Below are 22,894 nucleotides of genomic sequence, written 5' to 3' on the forward strand. Positions count from 1 at the left end.
GCTTGATTGGAAATAAAGTTAAGTAAAAGTTTGGAGAAACAGTTTTCTGTGGCGTCAGCTGTCAGAAGTTAAAGAGGAATGGTCTTCAGCTGTCTGCTTGACAACAAACCACACTGTAGCTTAAAGGTATGCATGCAGAACAAATGCTTTAACAAGGACTTTAACAATGATGACCTTTGTGCATTCACATGCTCATGTAAGCTCTCAGCACATGGATCAAACACAGTGGATCAAAATGCTATTTCCCTCCTGCTTGTCTATGACTTTTGCCCCCCTGCTGACATTCTGATTGCCCCTTTCACTACCCCTGTTTTGGGGAGTGTCTCTCTGAGGCTAATTGAATTTTTCCTCATATTTCAATAAATAATTATTATGCTTATAACAGCAGATTCTCGCTTTCTGCACACACTAACACTGTCGGGTTACATTACTTTTTTTCCCTGGCCTTTATTTGGTAGTTTGAAAGTGGAGTGACGGGAAACCAGGGGAGAGAACTGTCCACCTGAAGTCTCACTGTAATGGGTCACAAATACACCCCATTTGCTCAGATAATGTAACACACTGCAAATTTTACTGCACAATATAGAGTAACACTTTCACAAGCAAATGTACAGCAAGTGCCATGAAAGACTTACAAACATACCGAATACAAAAAAAACAATTAACTTCTAGTGAAAACTTGGAAATGAAGTTGAGATTAAAATTCTAATTGAGACATTTAGCTTACATTATTATGCAGCGCATCTTAAAATAAAATGAGTCCTAGATCACTGAAAATACTTATAAAAGGCATTAAGGTATGAAACATTCAGAAACACAGACGTATCAAATATTACTGCGTCTCTATAGTGATCATAGGTGACAGAAAATTGAAGAGTAACAGGAACACTTCACCCCCAAATTCCAAAAGACAACAAAACATATTTTTTCCCTTTACTTTAAGGGCTATTTATCAGTGTAGACTGTTTTGGTGTGAGTTGCTGAGTGTTGGAGATATCAGCCGTAGAGATGTCTGCCGCCTCTAAAACATAATGGAACTGGATGGCACTCGGCTTGTGGTGCTCAAGGCGCCAAAAAAATATATTTGAGAAACTCAACAGCAATGTCTCAGTTCCATGCAGGAACTAGTTTCTTTCTACCAAACTACACTTGCCAACTGTGCAGGAAGTGTGCATCTACTCATGGACGAGAGGCTCGTGCTCGTGACAGTGCAAGATGTAAACATTATTGGTGTCCTCCTCAGCTGAGCTGTAAAGTTAGCTAGCTCAGTGGTGCTAGATAAGCTAGCAGAAGATACGCACTTCCTTCTGAGTGGTGGTATGGTTAGCGGTTGTAGTTTGGTAAATGAAAATAGTTACTAAATGAAACTGCTCACAATTAGGTCTGTGGATTATCTTGAGTAGCCGGGTAATAATTTCTGGAGAGAGACATTCCTCTTTTTGCAATTGTATTTTTGTGGGGCTTGGAGCACCACAAGTCAAGTGCCATCTAGTTCCATTATATTCAAGAGAAGGGAGACATCTCTATGGCCGATATCTCCAACACTTGGCACCTCACACCAAAACAATCTAGACTGATAAATAGCACTACAGGTAAGAGGAAAAATATGCATTTTTGATTTGGGGTGAACTGTCCCTTTAAGGAAAAAGGAGCAAAAGGGAGAAAACATTTCACCGACTGATTAAAAACCGAATCACAATATGAAACTACAATCACCGTCGCCAGCCAGGTCAGTCAACGTAGACGAGGCCGTAGCTTTTCTCAGGTGCAGGGCTGCGGGGGAAACAGGAAGCTGTGAACTCCAGCTCCATGGGAACGTGAAGACTACAACCAGCCGGCAAGGCATCCATCTCTGAGTCAGGAGGCTCCTGGATGGGAGACGGGGAGTGGTACAGTAAGTGGGGAGTGTCAAGTCAAATCAGGGAAACAATATTTACAGTGTAATACCACAAGACTGAAGTTATAAAATACACTGATAGATTTGGGAAATGGGAGAAATGTTTCCACTTCATGTTAGGAGAAATTTACATTAGAGAATACAATATTTTTAATCATCGTGTCTTTATGGGTTTTATCAAAGCACATTGTTAGTCTAAACCTTCCTCTTTAAAAAAACTGCCCTTGTAATAGGTTAAATGACACTTCCTATTTAAACACAGTGTCCTGTTTTATATTGTTTTCAGCTTGTTTTAAATTTCCTTCATGATTTAATGAGATTTTTTTCTCTCTAATCACTGTGCCATTAGGGTAATGCCCATCTTACTGTATACAACACTGACCCTTTGACTCTCATGACTGAATACAGTTTTTATACTGTGTTTCAGTCTTGCCATCAAACTTCCTCAGTTAAAATACATAACTAAAAAAAAGTCTTTTCAAAACATGAATTAATTAAATTGCCAAATATTTCCAACAATAATATATAAAGTTTTAAAACCAAACCCTCAATCACTGCTGATTGAAAGACAGTTGAAGTCATTAAGCCTAATATTGAAAATGATTTTATATCAAAAGTAATTAAAATTTAAATGGCAGCTCTGTTCACTCACTCAACTTTTGACTCCAGTCCTCCCACAACCTTCAACAGCACAAACTTTGGCGTTAATACAAATTAGAGCTCCGCTGTGTACTGAATCACACTTCTGCTATTAAAAAGTAATGTTTTTGGCATGAGGTTAATGAATGATCTAAAGACCTTCACTTTTTTAAAAGGTACAGTTTGTGAAAAACACATGGAGTCATTTGCTCACAAACAAAAAATCATTTTCATTACTTGTATTTTATATTACATAAGAAATTAAGTCTAATTAGATGTTAAACTGCCGCTCCACATAGCCATCTTTCTTTGAATGATCCAACCTGCAACTACCCAGACACATTAATGTCTACTACTGTTTCATTTCATTCCCACTACATACATATAGAAAGTAAAATGTACATTTTGCTCCTTTAAAATAATCAAGATGTTAAAAGTTGCCCATTTTGTGAGTGTAATAATCCTGGGATTGTAAGGGTCCTTGCAAACTCTATCTAAAGGAACTACAGTGCAGTAGAAACTGCTGTTAGTGTTTCTGTATATCCAATGTGCAGCAGGCTTTTAACTTTTCTACATTCTCTTGATTTTTAGAAGACCAAAATCCAGCAATGATAGCAAACAGGTTTCTTAAATGATCTCATGTAAATGCACAACAAACCAAACTTTTTACAATCTGTTGTTCTCATTTTTTTCTCCATAAAGCAAATGATGTGAAGGGTTATCTGATTGCTGAGATGCTGATGATAATTTTCTCGTGCTGCATTAAGGATGCTGGTCACAGCCAGGCAAGAGGCCAGCTCGACCCCCAGCGCACAGCGTTGCAATCCTCACTTGGAGCTTGGCTTGCAGTGCCTGGCCTCCTGTCTGTAAATGTGTTAAACCTGCTTTCACTCGCCCTGAATTTGTATAAATAATGTATATACATTTATCCACAGACTCTAACAAGTGCAGCCTCAGGTGAAAATACTCAGAAATGCATGCTATGCGCATCCCCGAAGGTGGACATCAGCTCCAAACCGACCAACTCAAAAGATAACCACACAGAGAGCAAGGGAGAAAAAAAACACAAATGAATAACTTGCCAAAAGCAACATAAACACACATACACACAGCTTTTTCTCACACACACGCACACACGCACACACTGCTGCAGTGCTGTCAGTTTCTAAACAAGTTCTCCTTTCCGTCACACAAACAGCCCCAAGTCGTGTCTGCCAGTGTTATGTGAAGCTTTTAAACTCTGGAACCACATCACTCGTGTTTACCGAGATGCGCTTGTATGTTTCCCTGCATTGTCAAAGCACGGTCAAAGAGAAAAAGATTGAGGGCACAAGAAAAAACAAAAGCTTTTGGAAGTGTTCCAAGATTGCAAGAAAAGGTGCAACTGAACACTGGAATAAGCCAGTTTGGTATTCAGTTCAGTGTCAGGCAGGACCGGAGGCTCAAGAGGCCGGAGAAAAGCATCCTCAGTCCACATGAAATGAACACCCGCGCCACATGGTGGCAAAGCTGGTGGATTAATCAGCAAAGATTAACTATCACACCAATCAGTGACTTCATACTAGATTAAAACATTTGAACACATCATTTTTCTGATAAATGCAATCTTAATTCCTTCTTATTTAAAACTTGATTCTATTTTTACAAGCAGTCATTACAAGTTTTAACACAATGTGATTAACAAGTACCTGGTTCTGCACACCTATGTGTACTCTGTCATTTTAGGTCATTCAGTTGAATGTAGGCTACAATTAATTATTCTCACCTCAGGATTCAGCAGTTATGCCATTTTCGTGTTCTTTAGTGGAGCAGACATGGTGGAGAAGAGAGAGATGTAACAAAGGTCCCAAGGATGCAATCAAACCTGGGATGGTGCTGTAATATGGCATGTGCCATTGCCACCAGATACCAAGGTGTTCCCATTGTGTTATTTTTTTACTGCTGACCCACGATGTTCCCTCAAAATAAAAGAATTTCTCGCAAATGTATTTAAACACTAGAAATGGAATCACTCAAGTCGCAATACAATGATCCACCAAGGTGTAAGGTAGAGGGTCAATGACCCCTTCCCTACTTCTTTTTAGTCTGTTTTAATTTGTAACTTTGTCTAGACTGACAAGGTGTCAGTCGGTGTCTGTATAACTGACATGTTTTTATATTGGTGTTTGTAATGATTTGATTTTTGTTGTGGACTCCAGGAAGATTAGCAACCGCTGAGGTGGAAGCTAATGGGGATCCAAATAAAGAATAAAGAATTCCCTACTTCCTACCCCTCTCCTTCTGGCACCCTTGCTTGGACCACACCCATCGTCAAATTCGGTCTTCAAAGCGATCTTAACTGCACACCTGTAATGTCTTCTGAGCCAGGGGTGTAAAGTTGGGGTGTGAGTAAGGGGGCAATGGCCCCTTCAGTATGTCCTACCCCCCTAACTTCTGGCCTCTTGCTTAGACCACACCCACCTTGGAGCTTGGCCTTGATTTTGATCTCGTACACAGCTGTGAAGTTTTGTGACTGCGTCTTGCACGGCTGTGATGCTAGCACGTTGAAAAAATCTGTCCATAGCCAGACAGACAGACACATAAACACCTGGCAAAATACTCTAAACCAGTGGTTCCCAACTGGTCCAGCCACAGGGTCCAGATTTCTCCTTAGTCATTAGGTCAATATCTGACAGTTTAATACATTCAGCGTCATACCTGCGTTTGGCTATATCGTTGAGCTTGTTGTTTGTCTCTGTCACGTAGGAGTTGGTTAGTCACTCACTCCACAGCAGAAAATGGCATTTCAAAATAAAGGCGTTGTGCTGGAAATTTACTGTACTTAAAAATAAAGTGTTTTTTTTACAAACCTGACACATTTGCGAGTCACTTGCGGTCGATTCAGAATGGACCCTCAATCCACTTTTGGACCACGACCCACCAGTTGGGAACCACTGCTTTAAAAAGCTTCAGTAGAAGCTCCCGCTACAATAGGTGTCTCCAGGGCCACAGTTTGCTGAGATCACCCACATGTACACACAGAGTCACAAAGTGAAAGCAACACCAGCTGTCGTAACACTGTTGTGGTTCTTAATTACTGCATAGAGCACACCATAAGAATAAGCGCTGCCACCAGAAACATCTATCTGCATGCAGGTATACAATAAGCACTGATTGTCCTTCTATTGTTCATTAGTGGGTGATTATGAGTTATTACTGGTACTGTAGTTTAGTTCTGGGCAACTGAGACAAAGCTATTTTTGGCACTGGCAAAGTTTGTGGCATTTAATCAGATTTTATCATTAACCTGAATACAAAAAGGATTTGAGCAATTATTATTATTTCAATCTAGTATCAGAGTGTTGGATTCTGATTTCACAAAATGCACAATGATGTAAAATGAACCGTGACTGGCAATTTATTTAGATTTTGCCCCATATATCAACATACTCTCTACATGCTAACGGCTGCCTAGAAAATATTTGGAAATAATCTCCAAAACCGAGGGAATAAAGGGTTTTATTGATGAATAAAATGGTTTATTCATCTGTTTTTGAGTGTTAAAACTGGTGGAAGTTCACAGGTGAAGAACAAGGAGGCTAAAAAGAAACAGCACAACTCTTCAGAGAGGCAATTAGCCAACTTTCTAATCACTTATACCAAACAGCGGCTGGGGGACCCATTGTTTGGCGGCCTGATGGACAAACTTTAAAAATGTAAAGATCAAATTAATAGGCAAGCATTGTTAATGGGAACACTCAATATTGTTATGCAAAAGCCTCACTGTGGCATGCAAAGCAAATACACTAAGGTTTGGAGATGGAATGGTTCGAAGGCCGCTGCCGTTTCATTTCAAAGCATGCATTATACATCATTGTGCATAAAGAGGAAGCCTACAGCATTATGATGTTTTTTTCCACGATGATTATCCTTTATTAGTCATTAAAAAGAGAGCGCGAGAGAGAGAAAAAATACAACTTTTAAGCACCTGAACCTCGCTGCCAGCATTCCATTAATTGCCTGCACAATGGGGAGAGCCTTTGGAGATTTTTCAATTTAAAAAAATGAGGAGCATGCATTCAGTCGTGCTCATGTTATACCGGCACTTAAATCCTACAGAGCTCACATAAAAAAGGACTCAAGGTTGCATCCGATTGAAAGCCTCCAACTACAGCCACTTCAGAAATCCATTTAGCAAGCGGGGGGTTAGAACATCTAATTCAAACAGAGTCGCCCTGTTAAAACGGTTGCACCAATGTCTTTTAAAAACACACACACAAACACACACTTTCAGGCACACACTTTTCTCCTGTGTTTGCTTGGCTCCATTGTAGGAAAGATGAACCTGGCACATAGAGAGATGGCACGACACAAAGAATTAATCTTGCCAGACCTCAGCCAAGTGGCGAAGGTGAATGCTTGACTGCATGTGGAATCTTGACCTTTGCTTCGGCAGTGCTCTACGGGAACAGTAGAGAAAGAGGTCTGTGACGTCTGTAATAACATGACAACCTGAATGTCACCACACTGTTCATCAGCTGCAGAATCCTGGCTGAAAAGAATGTTTTCTTATGAAAAAAAAAAATCCAGAAGAATAATTATATTTTTGGAAGCGTAGCAATAATAAAAAACTTTCAAACAATTCAATTAAAGAAGTATTTCACTGCTGGAAAGATGGTCTTTTTCATAAAACTGGGCTGTCTATGCCGCAGAAAAAGACCAGAGAAACCCGGAGAAAAGGGCTGTAGCATTTGCTTATGCTCAAGAGGTAGAAAACCTACATCTACCAGAATGCACTGTGCTGCACTGGACCAATAAACACTCCTGCTTGTGGGTGACGTAATGCAAGCTTGTCCGTTTTCACACAGGAAACAATGGCGGCCAGCAATTTCTATTCTGTTCTTCTGTTACAGTTAAACAGTACTAAAATATTTTGCTGAGAACATTTTAGACCAGAAATAGGCAACACAGTAACAGAATCTTGGTTTATGAGCACTGTTTAGTTTTACCATTTGATCTCAGTGTATGGTGCCCACTTTCTGTTCACAAAATCTCATATTGCTGCTAAACAGTGCACTAAAGTAAGTTTCTGAAGACATTTAAGGTGAGAAATGGGCAACACAGCAGCAGAATCTTGGTTTATATTTGATCAGCACTGCCTTGTTTTGCAGTTTGATCGGAGTTTGAGGGGAGAAAGAGAGGCATAAGTAGAAGTAGAATCGGTTGTCTGAGCGTTTTGCATCATCTGGTGGATTTGACCTGGTAGTGGCGCAGGGAGATCTGGGCACTGGTAAAATGGAGGGTTTGACTCAGTTCATTTAAACATACTATCCTCATTGTTAGGATACAAAGTTTGTCATTTATCTTTTCATCTAACAGCCCCTGGATAAATGCTCATAATTGCTGTCAAACTTTAACACTTCAACATTGTCCAGCAAATCCTCCACAACAGAACTTCTGGGAAAAGCGACTACTTTCTAATCAATGGTTTTGGGCTTGTAGTTTTGCTCATACACATACTAATTACACAGTTGTGTTTGTACCTAAGAAACTGCTGTTATTGCTGTCGGAAAATGTATCACCTCTCTCATCAGTTTTTCCCAGAAAAGACTGCAGACTATTATACAACTCTATCAGACTGTCTTGCACTCAAAAATAAAGGTATTTGCGACAGGTGCTTTGGCAGAGAAAAGCAAGCTATAGGGAATCGGGACACCCACACACTGCCATTACTTGCTTACTTATGTACTTCTCGGAAAGTTTCAGTGTGCGACCTTATACGCCAAGTGTTTAGAACAACAGTTAAGAGTTCGACAACCTGAGAAGATGCTGATGAGACTCACAGTTTATTGAAGTAGACACTTAAAGTATTTAGTTGTTGTTTTTTTCCCAAATGGATTCTTTACCTCAACTTACTTGATGTCTCTTAACAAGAACGTACAGACACAAGTGCTCACAAACACAGACAACTTAAAATATGCCTTTGTGACCACATTGTATTGAAATTTAATTACAACATGCCCAACGACAATACTAACTCTAACCTTGTCCTGATTATAGTCCTCTACTTAAAAACTAACTATTACCATAAAATAAACGGTAATAATGTGAAGACCAGATTCTTGTCTCCACAACAAGTAATTCCTCATGTTATGGTGTGAACAGATTTGTGTCCCAAAAATTTAATTTCAGGCCCTGACACACCAGGTGATTACCATTGGCACTAGTTGGCTTTATATATGTTGAATTTATTTTGCATGAACGGAGCCTGTTGGTGAATTAATTCACTCTGTTCAGTTCAGTGCACAGGAAGAGAAACAGAAGTGAGCAAACAAATGGCTAAAGTCAAGAGGGCGTGAGATCCAAGTATATTCGGTACGATTATTTTTTTTAGCTGTTGAAACAGTTCGTAACTGTTTGCGTTGTTGTTCGCGAGCACACGGAAAATATCATTTGTTCTTTTAATATCAGGTTGGGTTGTTCAGGTGCTAACTGGCTAACTAGCATCTTGAATCCATCCTGTCAGTTTCCAATTTCCCTTTTTGAATGACGAATACAGACTACTGCCACCTGCTTGTATCGAGAGTTATTTCCTCTCATGCAGGCGCAAACATACATGCTAGTTAGCTGTTGGCTGTAGTCTTTGCGGTGTGTTCAAATGCAACTTTTTGTGTAAGACACAGGCAAAGTGAGGGAATGCAACAGTCGGCCTTTTACGCAACTAGTTCTGTAACATTGGTTTGGTGCATCTGGGCCTTAACACATGTTGTAAACCAGTGGTTCCCAGCTGGTGTGTCATGGTCCAAAATACAGTGAATTTCCAGCACAGAGCTTTTATTGTGAAGTGCCATGTCCTGTTGTAGAGTGAGTGGCAAACTCAAATACAAGAACTAAGGACTGCAGAGAAATCTGGACCACGTGGCTAGACCAGTTGGGAACCACTATTGTAGACTATACTGTACAAACAGGCTGGTTTCTGAGTACATTCAGATGTCAATGTTTTAAGATTTACTGCATCTCATACTTCAAGTGACACTAAAACAAAATAATCTTTTAATCTTTAACATAGCAAAATGTGAAAAAGTGTAAGTGTAAGAATACTTTTTGGGGTCCATGTGCTCACTCATACTACAATTGACAGCCAGTAAAATGTATATTTAAGACCATGAACTGGGGCAAGCTGATGGCCTCAGATCCCATCACATAAAACCAGAACAATTTAAATCTCACAGGACCACCGGCAGCCTTGAGCTGTGACCAACTGATGAAGAGCGGAGGAACCAATACAGAACAGGACCATCACCAATCCCACACACATAGTGTACGTGTTGTACTAACATAGGAGGATCTATTAAGCTATTTATCAACGGAAATAAATTGAAGTGAGAGTACACAGATAAAAACTTAATGATACCTTTTGTGCAACAAACTGAGCTGAGAGGCATGCCCGGTGTCAAACAAAGGCAGTAAATGATTTGGCCAGCGTTGCTTTTACAAAAGACTGAATGCTTTCCATCAAGGCCCCATGCAATTTCAACCAAATGCCTGAGGAGGTGATGTGCAGTATTTGAAAACACACTATTTACAGACTGGCCTTAATGTAAGAGTTTTCATTGAACTGTCTTTACTCCCCAACTGTCTTTAAAATCGGTGTTTGTTTTCAGTCATAAGCTTTTTATTTTTTACTGCAAAGTGCTACATAAACGTTGCAAAAACAAATAAAGAAGTACATCTGCATCATAAATCAAATACCGTATATCCTTGAGTGTACTGCATTCCATACCAATGACAAAAACAAAAGATTCAGCTTCAATTAAGTGTGTGTCAAAGTGTGTATCTGGTAACGTGTACACATGTGTGTCCACAGATGGATGTGAGTATTTGTGCATGTGTCTCTACACATGCATCTGCAGGTCTGTTGGTGAGATCAATATCAAAACCCTTAAGAGGACTGAATCAAGCAGAAAGAAACTTTCCTTTCATCTCCCCCTCCCTCCATGCCTCCTTTCTTTCCTCCTCTGTTTCAGAGCGCCACGGACAATTGCTGGCAGGCCTTCAGATGCAAACAGCTGCTCTCAGATTGTCACTGTGATGGGAAACTGATTATTTAGTCTGCTGTCCCTCCTTTGGGACGGCAACAGTTTCTGTAAGCTACTGAGGACTCTTAAGAGGCTGGGTCCTTTGCCAGAGGCGGCAATAACACTGTAATAGAGGCTCCTATAAATGAACATCACAGACTTAAACATAGCTGTGAAAAAGGAGAGTGTGGGCCTCAGGGAAGATCTTTGGGGAACATCCCCTCAGCATCTGTTTGGAGCCGTGGCTCTGTTTTAGAGAGGCCAGAAGTTAAGTGTAACAGGGAAAAGACTGCCTCTCATCACCTGGAGTTCTGGATTTGTCGAGCTGGTGTTGATCAAGCCAGACCTGACAAGGCCTGCATCCGCTCGCCTGAATCACTAATTCCCTGTCATATTAAAATATTTATCATGTAAGCATATGATTATTACTACTCTGTGCTTTCTGGTTGGGGAGCTAAGAAGAATAAGGTTTCTGTGTACGGGCTTTGTGTTGGCTGGACCTCTGGTGGATATCATTACCATGCCTGGTCTTGGTTGCTGAGGCAGCTGCAACCCACACCACAAGACCATGGCCTCCTAAATGGCAATGCATGATCTGTGTTTTGCCTCTTCGGATTCCAGACCATGACATTGTTTCAATCCAGCTAAATTCCCAAAGCACTGAATGGCGTGCCCGCTTCATTCAAAACCATCATATTAAACTCTCCATCCCTCAAAACTACCGCACTGCACAGCAGCTAATGAAGGCATTACCAAATGGCGGCCCACGGTCTGGACCCAGTAGAGTGGCGGTTCTCTCTGAGACCAATTTCTGATAACTTTCTGACAATAAATAACAATCATCACGGAGCATTGTTTTTTCCTGGGTGCAGCTAATCCAGTTAATACAGCAACAGCTTCACTTGACTGAGCAAATCAAATCAATTGTTTTCCGTATGAAGACAGTTTGCAGAGTAACAGATGTGAGAGAGTTGACAGCATGGAAATAATGTCTGACAACATCATAAATACACAAAAGACTTCTCCTTTGATGCTGTTGCTTAACCACCCTTTTTTCAGTCTGTCATTTAAGGGCGGTATCCTGAAGCTGCTTTTCCTGAAGGCCAGTGTATTTTTTTTTTTAATTCTTAGTAATGAGAGCGCCACGTATTCAAGCTACACTGCAAACACCAGCAGTGAGGTGAGGCGTATCTTATCTGTGCTGAGTGCTGCAAGTTTGGCGTTTTTTTCTGAGCGCAGTGAGTCGAAAATGTTCAACTCTGACCAACTGTCACATCTTTATTTTTTATTTTGTTGTAACCAAATTGTATCCAGCAATTTGCCTATTATAATACAGTAGCACAGTGTCATGCTTTTCTTTTTAAACAGAAATATTAACCTTTTTACCCTTCCCACCTCCCAACAATTCCCTTCCATTTCATAAGAGCAAAGTAATGATGAAATAATAAATTAAAATGCTTGAATAACACATATAGACACAAAGAAGGTGTGCGACAAATTTAAATTGATAAATAAAAAAATATATATATATATATTAATAAAATAAAAAATAAAAGTCAGCTGGCAATACTCAAGATCAACGTGCCAATCCAACCTTGTCTGCATCCTACAAGATCACAATCCAAAATGTATGTACGCACACTGTTACATCTCCCAACCATCACATCTTAAGTGCAGAAGGTCAACAACAATGGAGGAAAAATATGTTAATATACTGTGCATATATCTCATGAACCCACATAGCCTGGCAGTCCGTCCTCTCTCCCTATGAGCCAAAACAAGTACTCTACTTTGTCTCAACATTTTAACTTCTGCAGATATTCCATATCATAGCAACCAGATGCACCCAGAGCGTCTCAGCTGAACAAAATACTGCACCTCCAAAGCATTCTCAAGAGCTTGCTGAGGAGCACATGGTGTTTTCAACTGGGACAAAAACACTTTGTTAGACACAGGGCCTTAGGCCTAATATTAGCAAGGCTGTTTTTGCTTTCGTTAATTTTTGTCAGGCAAAAAGCCACCAGCAGCCAGGGAGACTGCCAATCTCTACCACTGTTGAGTAACATACCTCCTTAGGTTAAAATGTTACTTAATCTTTTAAATCACTTTCAGCTACATTAGCCCTCTACAATCAGGGGACATAGCATCAGGACAGTGTCATCCATGAACTATACTTCTACCAGCCACAAAATAAGTTGGTGAGGTGAAGGCAGATACAAACACTATCCTCTGGGTTAGATAATCACTGTAAACATCCCCCTGAGCAAAGCATTTAAAACTCCTGCTGCAGAGCTGCTATGCTCAGAAACAGTGTCCAGTCATGAATGTAAAAAAAGATTTTGCTGGAAATAAAATGCAAGCCGATAACCCGCAAATAAATTAAAGTTTGAAAAACAATGCTTTATTTACTTATCTATTTATTTATCTAACTTTTTTCCCCACATGATCAGAATTGGTGAAAAAACACAGAGATAGAGAAAACAAAGAATATTAATTTTCTGTGGATAAACAAAGTTCTACTGACAATAATTCACGTATTTCCAAATACAACTCTCTAAAACAAAAGCGTATAATAAAGGGCACATCATTGTTGAGTTTGACCTCCAGCACCCAGCGCCAAGATTGACAGCAAGTGAGGGGTCTTCTGGTAGAGCTCATGTTAACTGGCATTTGACAAGTTCTCTCTCTGGGAGTGTTCCAGAGCCTAACAGTGCATATCAAGCTCAGACTCTAATGTGAGGTGAGTGATGTAAGGTGAGGTGAGGCTGCGTGAAGCCTGAGGCTGAACACCAAAGCACAGGGCAGCGGTCGGATCAATACCGGCTCAGCCACAGACGAACGAGGTCGGGGTGGTAGGTAGCAGAGACACGACGCTTCCTCGACCGGGGCTCGTCATTCATGTACACACACAGTTGTTCATCACAATAATGCTGGTCATTGTTGCACTCTGCCTTAATCTTGTATTCTTTTCCTGTTTCAGAAAATAATGTGGAAGTACTTACTAAGTATAAGTATTAACCAACTGGTGACTGGGTAGCTAATAAGCAACACTTGATCTGTTGAGAGTATTTGACTCATCTGTGCAGTCTGGAGGCCAGCTGAAAAAAACACGGAGCTAAAAAACTTGTAGAGTTGGCTGTTATTTCTCCGTGGATTTCACAACAGGAGCAGCCCTTTGACATTGCAAAGAGTTACTGACTTATCACAAAAACATTACTTAAAATAAAGCGGAGATGATTAATAGCCAATTCTTTGTGTGACAACTAGGGCGGCGCGATATGAGGAAAATATGTGAAACGGTGAACTGTTGAATATCACGATAACGATATTACTAATGATAAATAAACAGATAAAGTGTACTCTAGAGCTGCAATGATCAGCTGATCTACAGCTTAATTAGTAACAAACATATTTGTTTGTTGAATTTATATATGTATATATATACATATATATATATATATATGTGTGTGTGTGTGTGTAACAGGTGGACTCTAGTGTTGTCTGCGTTATGTTGATATGAAGAGGCCCAGACAGTAGATATCTTTGGAGGCGATCTCTGTTTACTCCTGACAACCCTGACAGCAAGAGGTAAAAACAAAATCCTCCGTCAATTAAAACCATATGAACTCGAGCCACTACACAAATTAAGTGACTTAAAGTGTTAGCATATTATACAATAAGTTTAAGCTGAAATATGAACTTACAAACATAGCTTAACAGTGCTAAAACACAGAAATTAAGCAATGTAGCTTACCTCTCCCATGGAGTACAACAGTAAAAGGGAGACTTAACAGGTGGGGCACAGAAACTGAGTATCAGACATTCCACATATTGACTATGGAGGCCTAAGCGTGTCAGGTAATAACAACTGAAACAAATTTTGTGTAATTATAATACTTAATATTACAAATATACATTTGACTTCGTTATACATATTACTGCTGTATAATCGACCCTGTTACATATATGATAAATTATTTCCAACACTCTTTCACTGAACAAATTGAACTGAACACAAAATGCACCAATAAAAAAGAACGATAGATTTTAAAGTCTAGTTTTTTTACGAATACTATATTTACTCAAAAAATCCCTGAGTACAATATTGCAGTCTTTCGCAATGTGTTGATCAGACAAGTTGAAATCACAATGTCCATCAAATGATATACTGTGCAGCCCTAGTCACAACCCAATAGGTCACTGATTAAAATACAACCCTTTATCTGTTTCCTATCCTCTCTGATGCCGCTGTCAAAAAAGCAAACAGATAAGCCCACATGCGAAAGCTACAAGAAACCTGCAACAAACTGTAAAAATTCTTGCTTTGTAATACCAAGCAGTTCTATTTGACAATATTTTCAGCATCGTGTTGGGGGGAGGACGGACACACCCAGTGAAGCCAAATCAGAAACAGACATCCACAACTGATAAAAATGTCAGTTGGAATTTGTAAAAACTCATAAATAATGGATGCTCCAAGTAGGCAGGGGAGCATCTTCAATGAGCCCAGAGTGCCGAGCATGCTTTCTCATCTCCAAACCGAGGAGCCATCTTAATGACTGTGCCCGGAGACCTGGGGGTCTCCATCAGGCCCCCCCGCCCATTTCCCCCAACCCCACCATCAGACCCCCTCGTCAAGCCCGTCCGTGCTCCCAACCACCACATATCGTACAGAGGGGAACATGAGCTCTTAAATTAAACATTCACAGCAGCGGCCGCTGCCTGTTTTAGGCAAATCAGCAGAAAATGAAACAAACAGGGTGCCTCAGGAAGATCCATGTGTGTGCATTTGAGACATTTTTTGGGGGAGAGCGGGTGGGTCTCTTAAGTCTTGCGGAGAGCAGGGAACGCAAATAATGTCATATCTTCTTTTTTGTGTTTTGTGGATAAATGAGGCCGTTATCCAATGTTATCCATTTTGACATGTTGGAAGACGGAGCAAAAGAGCAGTTTATTCTGTGGATACATTTCTTTCCATGTGTGAGAGGGAGGGACGGGTGAAGATGAAGTGAGAAAACTGAAACACTAGGGAAGTAAAGAGACAGGTATTATGTTGAACATAATGACACTGGGCTGCATGGCATCCTGCATCATGAGGACCGGGGTCACCTCTGGGGAAGGATGATGGTGGATGAACCAGGGACCACTATCCCCCTCTCCTGACCTGAATTCAGACACAAACAGGAAATTGCCTACAGGAAGGAAGTCATATTTTTTACAGCTGTGCTCTGGACGCAGATAGCATTGTGTGAGAGCTGCATTTTTAATATACGTGTGCGATTTACTCAACATGTATGATGTCTGCAGTGAGCCATTAAAGTATCCCACACAACCTGAAAAAGTGACAAGGCAGGCAGGGTCTAGTGTCTGTGCTTCAAATGAAAACGGTGGTCATTGTCTTTTCCTGTCGCCATTAAAAAGACCTTTTCCTGCACTAGCCACAGATAAACCTTTTTGTCTCTTTGTTTTTGTTCTTGGATGAAGATCAAAGCATCAGGTCCAGACTCAGGGCTTGTGATCTGTCAGGGTGCGGGGATTTATACGGCACTCGCATCCTATGATACTCATCACATCTGCAAGTCGCAGCGATAAATCAGATTGGCAGGCTGCACGGCGTTACATACATACACTGCGGCCATAAGGCAGCAGATTCTACTTTTGAAGCAAAGGTGGTTTTTTTTATTGTTAAAAGATAAAAATACAGTTGCTCCACATGGGCTCTCGGCCTCTTTTCTCCGTTATTGATGAGTTATTTCACTCATCAGTGCAATACCTTAGAGACGCACCCACAGGAACATGCACACATTTTACGCACATAGATGAAGGGGCTTGATCAATTTCTCCGTCTGCCAAAAGGGTGGTTAAAGCGGGCGGAGAGGTGGAGGCTGAGGATGGTGGGGGGAGGTGGCCCAGAGCCCTACAGGAAGTGATTTAATGTCCAAAAAGACATACGCTTGTTTTTGCTCTGTCTCTTTCCTGTTGTGTTCTGATAGGGACTTCCTCTCCCCAGTGGGGATGGATACGGGTGTCATCCGTCCATCCATCCATCCCACCCACCCCCACCCACACACGGCTCACGGAAATATCATTCGGCTGTCATGCCATACTCGCAAAAAACCCATCAAACTCTCTGGACATTAGCGCAAATGGTCACAGAGGGCATGTGTGTGTGTGCATGTCGCTTAGCAGACAGAGTGGAGACTTGTGGTCACATTCGACATTTTAGGGATTAATCTGACACTTTCTTAACCCTAACCCTAACCCTAACCCATACTGAGAAGGTAAAAAGTCAAGAGGTGAGAGGCCAAGAGGAAGGAGACATTACATCCACGTTTGTAACTTTGTGCACACTGCCACCCTCATCCATTTGACTGTATGTGTGAGAGCGCGAGCAATAACCTGCATGTGCACTATGTATGGGTCTGGGGAGCCAGAGGGCTCAACCTCAACCATGGTAACACCAGGATGATCTCTTCCTGTCTGCCTCAGTATCTCTGCGACCAACTCCCTTCCTTTCCGCTAAAACACAGAGATACAAGCACACACATATTTGTGTTACCAAACTTCTGGGCATCTCCTCTTGAAGACATTCTGTCGCTAACCCCCTAACCCTAACCCTTACCCAACCCTGAACCTTGATTAACCCTAATGAAACCTACTCTTGGTTTTATCTGGGTTTTTTTTTTTTTTGGATAAATGAAAGTATACTGCAGTCCAATACAAACACAGGCAAGACAGTTCACCTACTGCCAAGGTGATTTTAATGTCTCAAAGAAACAGTATCAACAAAAGTGAACATTATAGGCTTTGCAAAGGTAGTATTTGTTTTTGGATCAGTTATTTTTCAGTTTGTGTAACTTGTTTGTTAAGAGCCCTTCAAAGGCAAACCTGGCATGACCATTGGGCACTGCAATTCATTCAAGTTCCAACTTTCCATGTCCATTAAGAAATCCGATTGAATCATGGAGATATTTAACAAAAAACAATCTAATTTAAATTCAAAAGTTTGTCTTGAGAACATTATCTATGACGAAAAAGGAAAACAAGGCGATACAATTGACTAAAAAAGACAGAATCAAGTGACGTCATCTATAACTATCATTGTCCTTACTATCATCTTTTGTCACAGTCTGACACAGATTGATTGATTGATAGATTTGTTCTTTATAGGAAAATAATCCACTGTGTGGGTGTGTGTGAGTCACCAGGTCTCTGTGGTGTTTCCACCAGTGACCAAAGTATCCCATGCCACAGTGCTTATCTGCGCTCCTCTCTGTTGAGCGATTTAATGCTGACTAACACACAATGACCCACCCGCCAACCTCCTCTCTTACTCATTCACCCATCTACCAATACACTCATACAGTGTCTCTCTCTCTCTCTCTCTCTCTCTCTCTCACACACACACACACACACACACACACACACTGATGCATATTTGCTCGCACATTCACCTACAGATGGAGGAAATAAGCTCAGCGCTGCCTGTGTCTGCTGAGGATGTGAGGTGCAGTGATGGCACATTAACGATAGGCCCCATGACAGCAGTACGCATCGGCCTCACTGAACAAAGCATGCGGACAGTTTTTAATTCAATGAGGATTGTTTGAGTGAAACAATGGCTCTCGGCCCCACTGAGGGTTAGGAAAGGGTGAGAAAGGTGAGTTCGACGGCGGTAGCTGGCCGGTGTTTTTCTGTTTTAAGCTACGGATGATCCCGTGGGTTTGGTGGGGCCGTGCATCAGAAATATCGCTGTTGTGCAGCAACATCCGCTGTTGTTCAGGTAACCAACAAAAAAAGCTGACAATGAGTGGGCTGGAAGGGAAATACTGACATAATAAGACCTGCTTATTATGGTACCATAAAGACTCTTCTGAAGCAATACGTGTATATATTTTATTTTATATTTTGATGCATTTTCTTTTGGGCTACACTAAAACAGGGGTTCATGTAATGCTAGAGTTTATTTTGTAGAACTTTTTCCAGTGGAAGGGAGAGCAAGAAATATTACATTTGTCATTTATAACATACAATTTATGTAACACAAATTATGTGATTTTATATATAATTTTCTCCTTTATCTATATACACTAGATGGGGGGCAAAGCTATGTGACCTTTCTATGTGTGTATGTGTGTGTGTGTGTGTGTGTGTGTGTGTGTGTGTGTGTGTGAACTCTCGCATTTGCATTCCTCACAGCTCATTCGGTCTATGCTAATGGAGTCTACTCATGCAGAGCAGTAGGTCTTAATGAAAAACCTTTGGCTGGTGATCAGTACTATTGATCAGCCTGAGCCTCGGCTTTAAGCAGGGCTAATTGATCAATCACCACTGGTTGCTTCGGATTAATGGAACATGACTGGTGCTCCCCCCAGGACATACCCACCCCTCAGGAGGAGGCATGAGTGAGTGTGTGTGTGTGTGTGTGTGTGTGTGAGATATAAACACTTACGTTATGCATACAGTATGTTCATGTGCATATATGAGAGAGCAGGGGTGGATTAAACTCTAGATTAACCCCTCTCAAGTGAAAGTGAGACTATTTTCGATTTAAACTACACACAAAGGACAAAAGTATTTCTTTTAATGACTCTCACTGACAGTATTTAGTATCCGCTCTGTCAAATAATCGGCAAATAAGAAGACATTCACTGATGGCAGCAGCCAATCTTTTTTTCATTGTATCACATCAATTTGCACAGGCTAGAAAGCAGGGCTCAATACTAATGTTATCCCAATGTCCCAGGAACAATAGAAAAGGTGTCTGGGACGAACAGACACAATCAACACGTCAGAAGATGAATCCCCCAAATCCGTGTTGGCATTGGCATGAAGTGGGCTAGTTAACGTTAGCCGTTAGCAGCCGGTGGCTGGAACTAACAGCTCACAGAGGTTGCACTGAGTTACATTATGATGCGTTCAAGCTCCTTTAGGTAAAAATGTGTATTGGACAAAGGAGAAATTATAATGTTCTTATGATGTGTTCAAATGTAATCTGGTAAAATGTGTTTGTTTGTTTTTTTGGCAGGAAACTTAAATAAATACAGTTGCTTGAAGGGAAAAAAACTTTTATGTCTTTGCAGCAATATAAAATAGATATTAGAAAAAAAGACTTTTGAAGCAGGTATTAAGTTTTTCATGTGAAAGGTTATTTGAAAGGTTGTTTCAGAAATGTGTTTAAATTTGTGCTCATTCAAGGGTAGTGTAATGAAGGCTAAATGACTTGAAACAGTTCAGTAACTTTTCATAGTGTCTCCTTGGCAAAAAAGAGAGAATTAATAACAAAAAAATCACAATCAACAACAAAAACATTAGTATCAACTATCAGGCAAATCTTTATTGTAAACATTGGTATTTTGCAATCGGTGCATCCCTTAAAAAGTAAATCGTAAATGGTAAATGGACCAGACTGGTACAGCGCTTTTCTAGCCACTAAAAGCACTTTTACACACATATTCACACACTGGTGGCCAACGCTGCCATACATAGTGCCAGCTGCTACTCAGTAAGCATTCACATGCACTCACACACCAATGGAACAGCTATAGGTTCAATATCAAAGTGCTAAAGGACACCTCAACATGCGGGTGGAGGAGCCAGGGATCGAGCCACAGATTTGAGAGTGTAGGTGTGTAGCCTGTGTTTTCGGGGACCAGGTTGGGTAGCATAAAAAAACAAAACAAAGTCTATAAAAAGTCAGCTGCTAATATATCAAGAAGTCATTTCAGTACTCTGGATTTCTACAGAGGGCTTTTCAGTTCCATGCTCAAGCCTAAATACTGCTCTAAAAAATTCCCACACTGGTAAGAATATGATTAAAAAATGTGTCTTACTGGTCCCATAGATGACAGACATGACACCAGCAGTCCCCCTGCCAGGAAGGACTGAAGCACATGGGCCAAAACAGGAAGCCCCAACAAAACCCTCAACACACTCAAACACACACATGCACGCACGCACACGTTCATACAGTGACCCTCCCACTGAATGACTGACAGGCTGGCTGGCCAGTGGTGGCTCCGTGGAGGATTTGTGTCTGTGTGTGTGTTTGGGGAGGTTGGATTGAAGGTTCCAGCTGGCCTGTCATGGGACTCCCAATCGCGTGTGAATAGCACTCAGAGGGAACTATGGCTAACTGGTCCAACACAGTAACACTCAACAGGCTGGAAAGGTCAACTGGGGTGAGTTCAGCAGGGCAAACGCAGGGAAATTGTTTTTATGTTAAATGCAACACGCCACGAGAGCCTATGGATTCTATGGAAAATTTTGGTTCATTAAAAAAATATATAGACTGAGCAAAAAAGCAGATCACATTGAAAGACGAATTAAGAAATATCTTCCATAGTGTTTGGTTTTACTGTCATTACTTTCCACCTGCTTACAAATAATAATGTTTTGGAAAACTACTCTCTAAATTTCATCTCTGGACGAGTAAAACAAACTTAAGGACATATTTTATATTTACATAAAATCACAGCAGAGTGCTGCTGCATTACTTATGTATGAAAGACACTCAGGTGGCTGGAAAAGTGTGCTTTTATTCCAGGGCTGCCCCTTGAAAGCCGATAAGTGGAATCAAGCGACGGTGGCCCTACAGTTGACTTCATTTTTTTCAAGTAGAGGCCTATTTTATTTTTATTATTGGTCTATCAGTGTGAATTACAATACAGTGTTTCCCATAAGTAAAATGTATTTGTGCTTGCCCGCCATATTAACAACACTGACAGCTACATGTTGACATTTTCTTTTACTATTTAATTTTCTTTCTCTGTGTTTATCATATCACAAATGAGACAAGCTATGAGACAAGTTAAAAGAGAGAAGCTATGCCATAACAAGCTAACTAGCTAGCACACCCCGCAGCCTCTCCACCCCTCCGCTACACTCCCCGGAGACGGGGTATTGATGGTGCAGGATTTAAAAGCTGACGCAACCTCGGGAGCCAGAGTACACTGTCCCTAAAAGCGCAAAAATGCATGTGAAAATAAGGAATAATTAGTTGATATTGTATTGAACATCCATCCATCCATCCATTTTCTAACCGCTTATCCTCTTGAGGGTCGGACAATTTTGAGTCACCAGTTAATCTATCCCCAATCAGCATGTCTTCAGACTGTGGGAGGAAGCCAGAGTACCCAGAGAAAACCCATGCTGATACGGAGAGAACATGCAAACTCCACACAAGAACCCTCTTGCTGTGAGCTGACGGTGCTAACCACCACACCACTGTGCCGCCCTTTGTATTGAACAACCAAATCCAACTTGCTTGTTTTTTTTAATGATATTTTTAGGGCTTTTTTCGCCTTTAATTGATAGGACAGTTGTTGGCGTGAAGGGGAGAAAGAGAGGGCGGACGACATGCAGCAAAGGGCTGTAGATTGGAATCAAACCTGCAGCGGCTGCAAAACGGACAAGGCCTTTGTGCGTGGGGCACCTGCTCTACCTAATGGGTTCCCGACCAAATCCAATTTGAATCAAAAAACTCTGATTAGGGAACAGCCCTATTTTATTCTGATAAGATGACAATATAAAACTGTTCATAAACAATGAACTGTATGACTGTCCCAACATTGCAGCAGGTGAAAAGCTGAAGTATACATTAACTCTGCATAAGGCACAAGAACAATCGAAGATCATAAATCCCACCGTTAATAAAACACAGCTGAAAACAATCGCCATACTTTGATTGCAATTGGGCAGCACAACCTGTCAAGGCAAAGTCTCAAATGGCAACAGCCAACCAGAACACAGTGTCTCTCTTCTGTCTTGCCTGTGATGAAACCAGAGGACCGCCCTGCACACACACACACACACACACACACACACACAAACCCTCTCCACCTCCCATCATTTAGTTAACCTTGACCAACTAACCAGCCACACATAAACACTCACACCCTCCTATCCTTTGACTGGCTCGCAGATTTTGTGGAATGAGACCACACTTCCACCCAATAACCTCTGGTGTGAACTTAATTGTGTATACTCTGGTGTTGAGTTTCGGACCATGCCTGGGTCCCGAAGCTCTCAAAGAGAAACAGACGCTGTGAACTTGACAATGAGTGAGAGAGGGAGAGAGATAGAGTGAAAGAGAGAGGGAGCGAGAGACACGGACCACCCAACGGCTGCGAAGAAAAACAAAGCCGAGTGGAGAGTAGAGTCAGCTTCGATCACATCGGAGGTAGGACAGTTGGACATTGTTGTGTGGTAGCAGTTCGCCAAGGGTGAAAGAGGCAGGGAGACAGGGAGAACGGAAAGCTGAAAGAGTCATTTGATCCTGGGGTTGTTTTTAGTAGCATTT

The 22,894-nt window shown here is 41.1% G+C and overlaps 1 protein-coding gene across 1 annotated transcript in view; it reads right to left on the reverse strand.

The window, feature by feature from the left end:
• Positions 1-968: 968 nt before the first annotated feature.
• The window catches only part of LOC126396916 (adhesion G-protein coupled receptor D2), a 106,496-nt gene continuing 84,570 nt past the window's right edge, over positions 969-22,894 (reverse strand). The window contains exon 24 of the mRNA XM_050055288.1: positions 969-1,868. Coding sequence (XP_049911245.1) covers positions 1,731-1,868 — 138 coding nt within the window. The 3' untranslated portion in view covers positions 969-1,730. The remainder of the gene's footprint in view (positions 1,869-22,894) is intronic.

This window comes from Epinephelus moara, chromosome 10, assembly GCF_006386435.1.
Source record: "Epinephelus moara isolate mb chromosome 10, YSFRI_EMoa_1.0, whole genome shotgun sequence".
Taxonomy (NCBI): Eukaryota; Metazoa; Chordata; class Actinopteri; order Perciformes; family Serranidae; genus Epinephelus; species Epinephelus moara.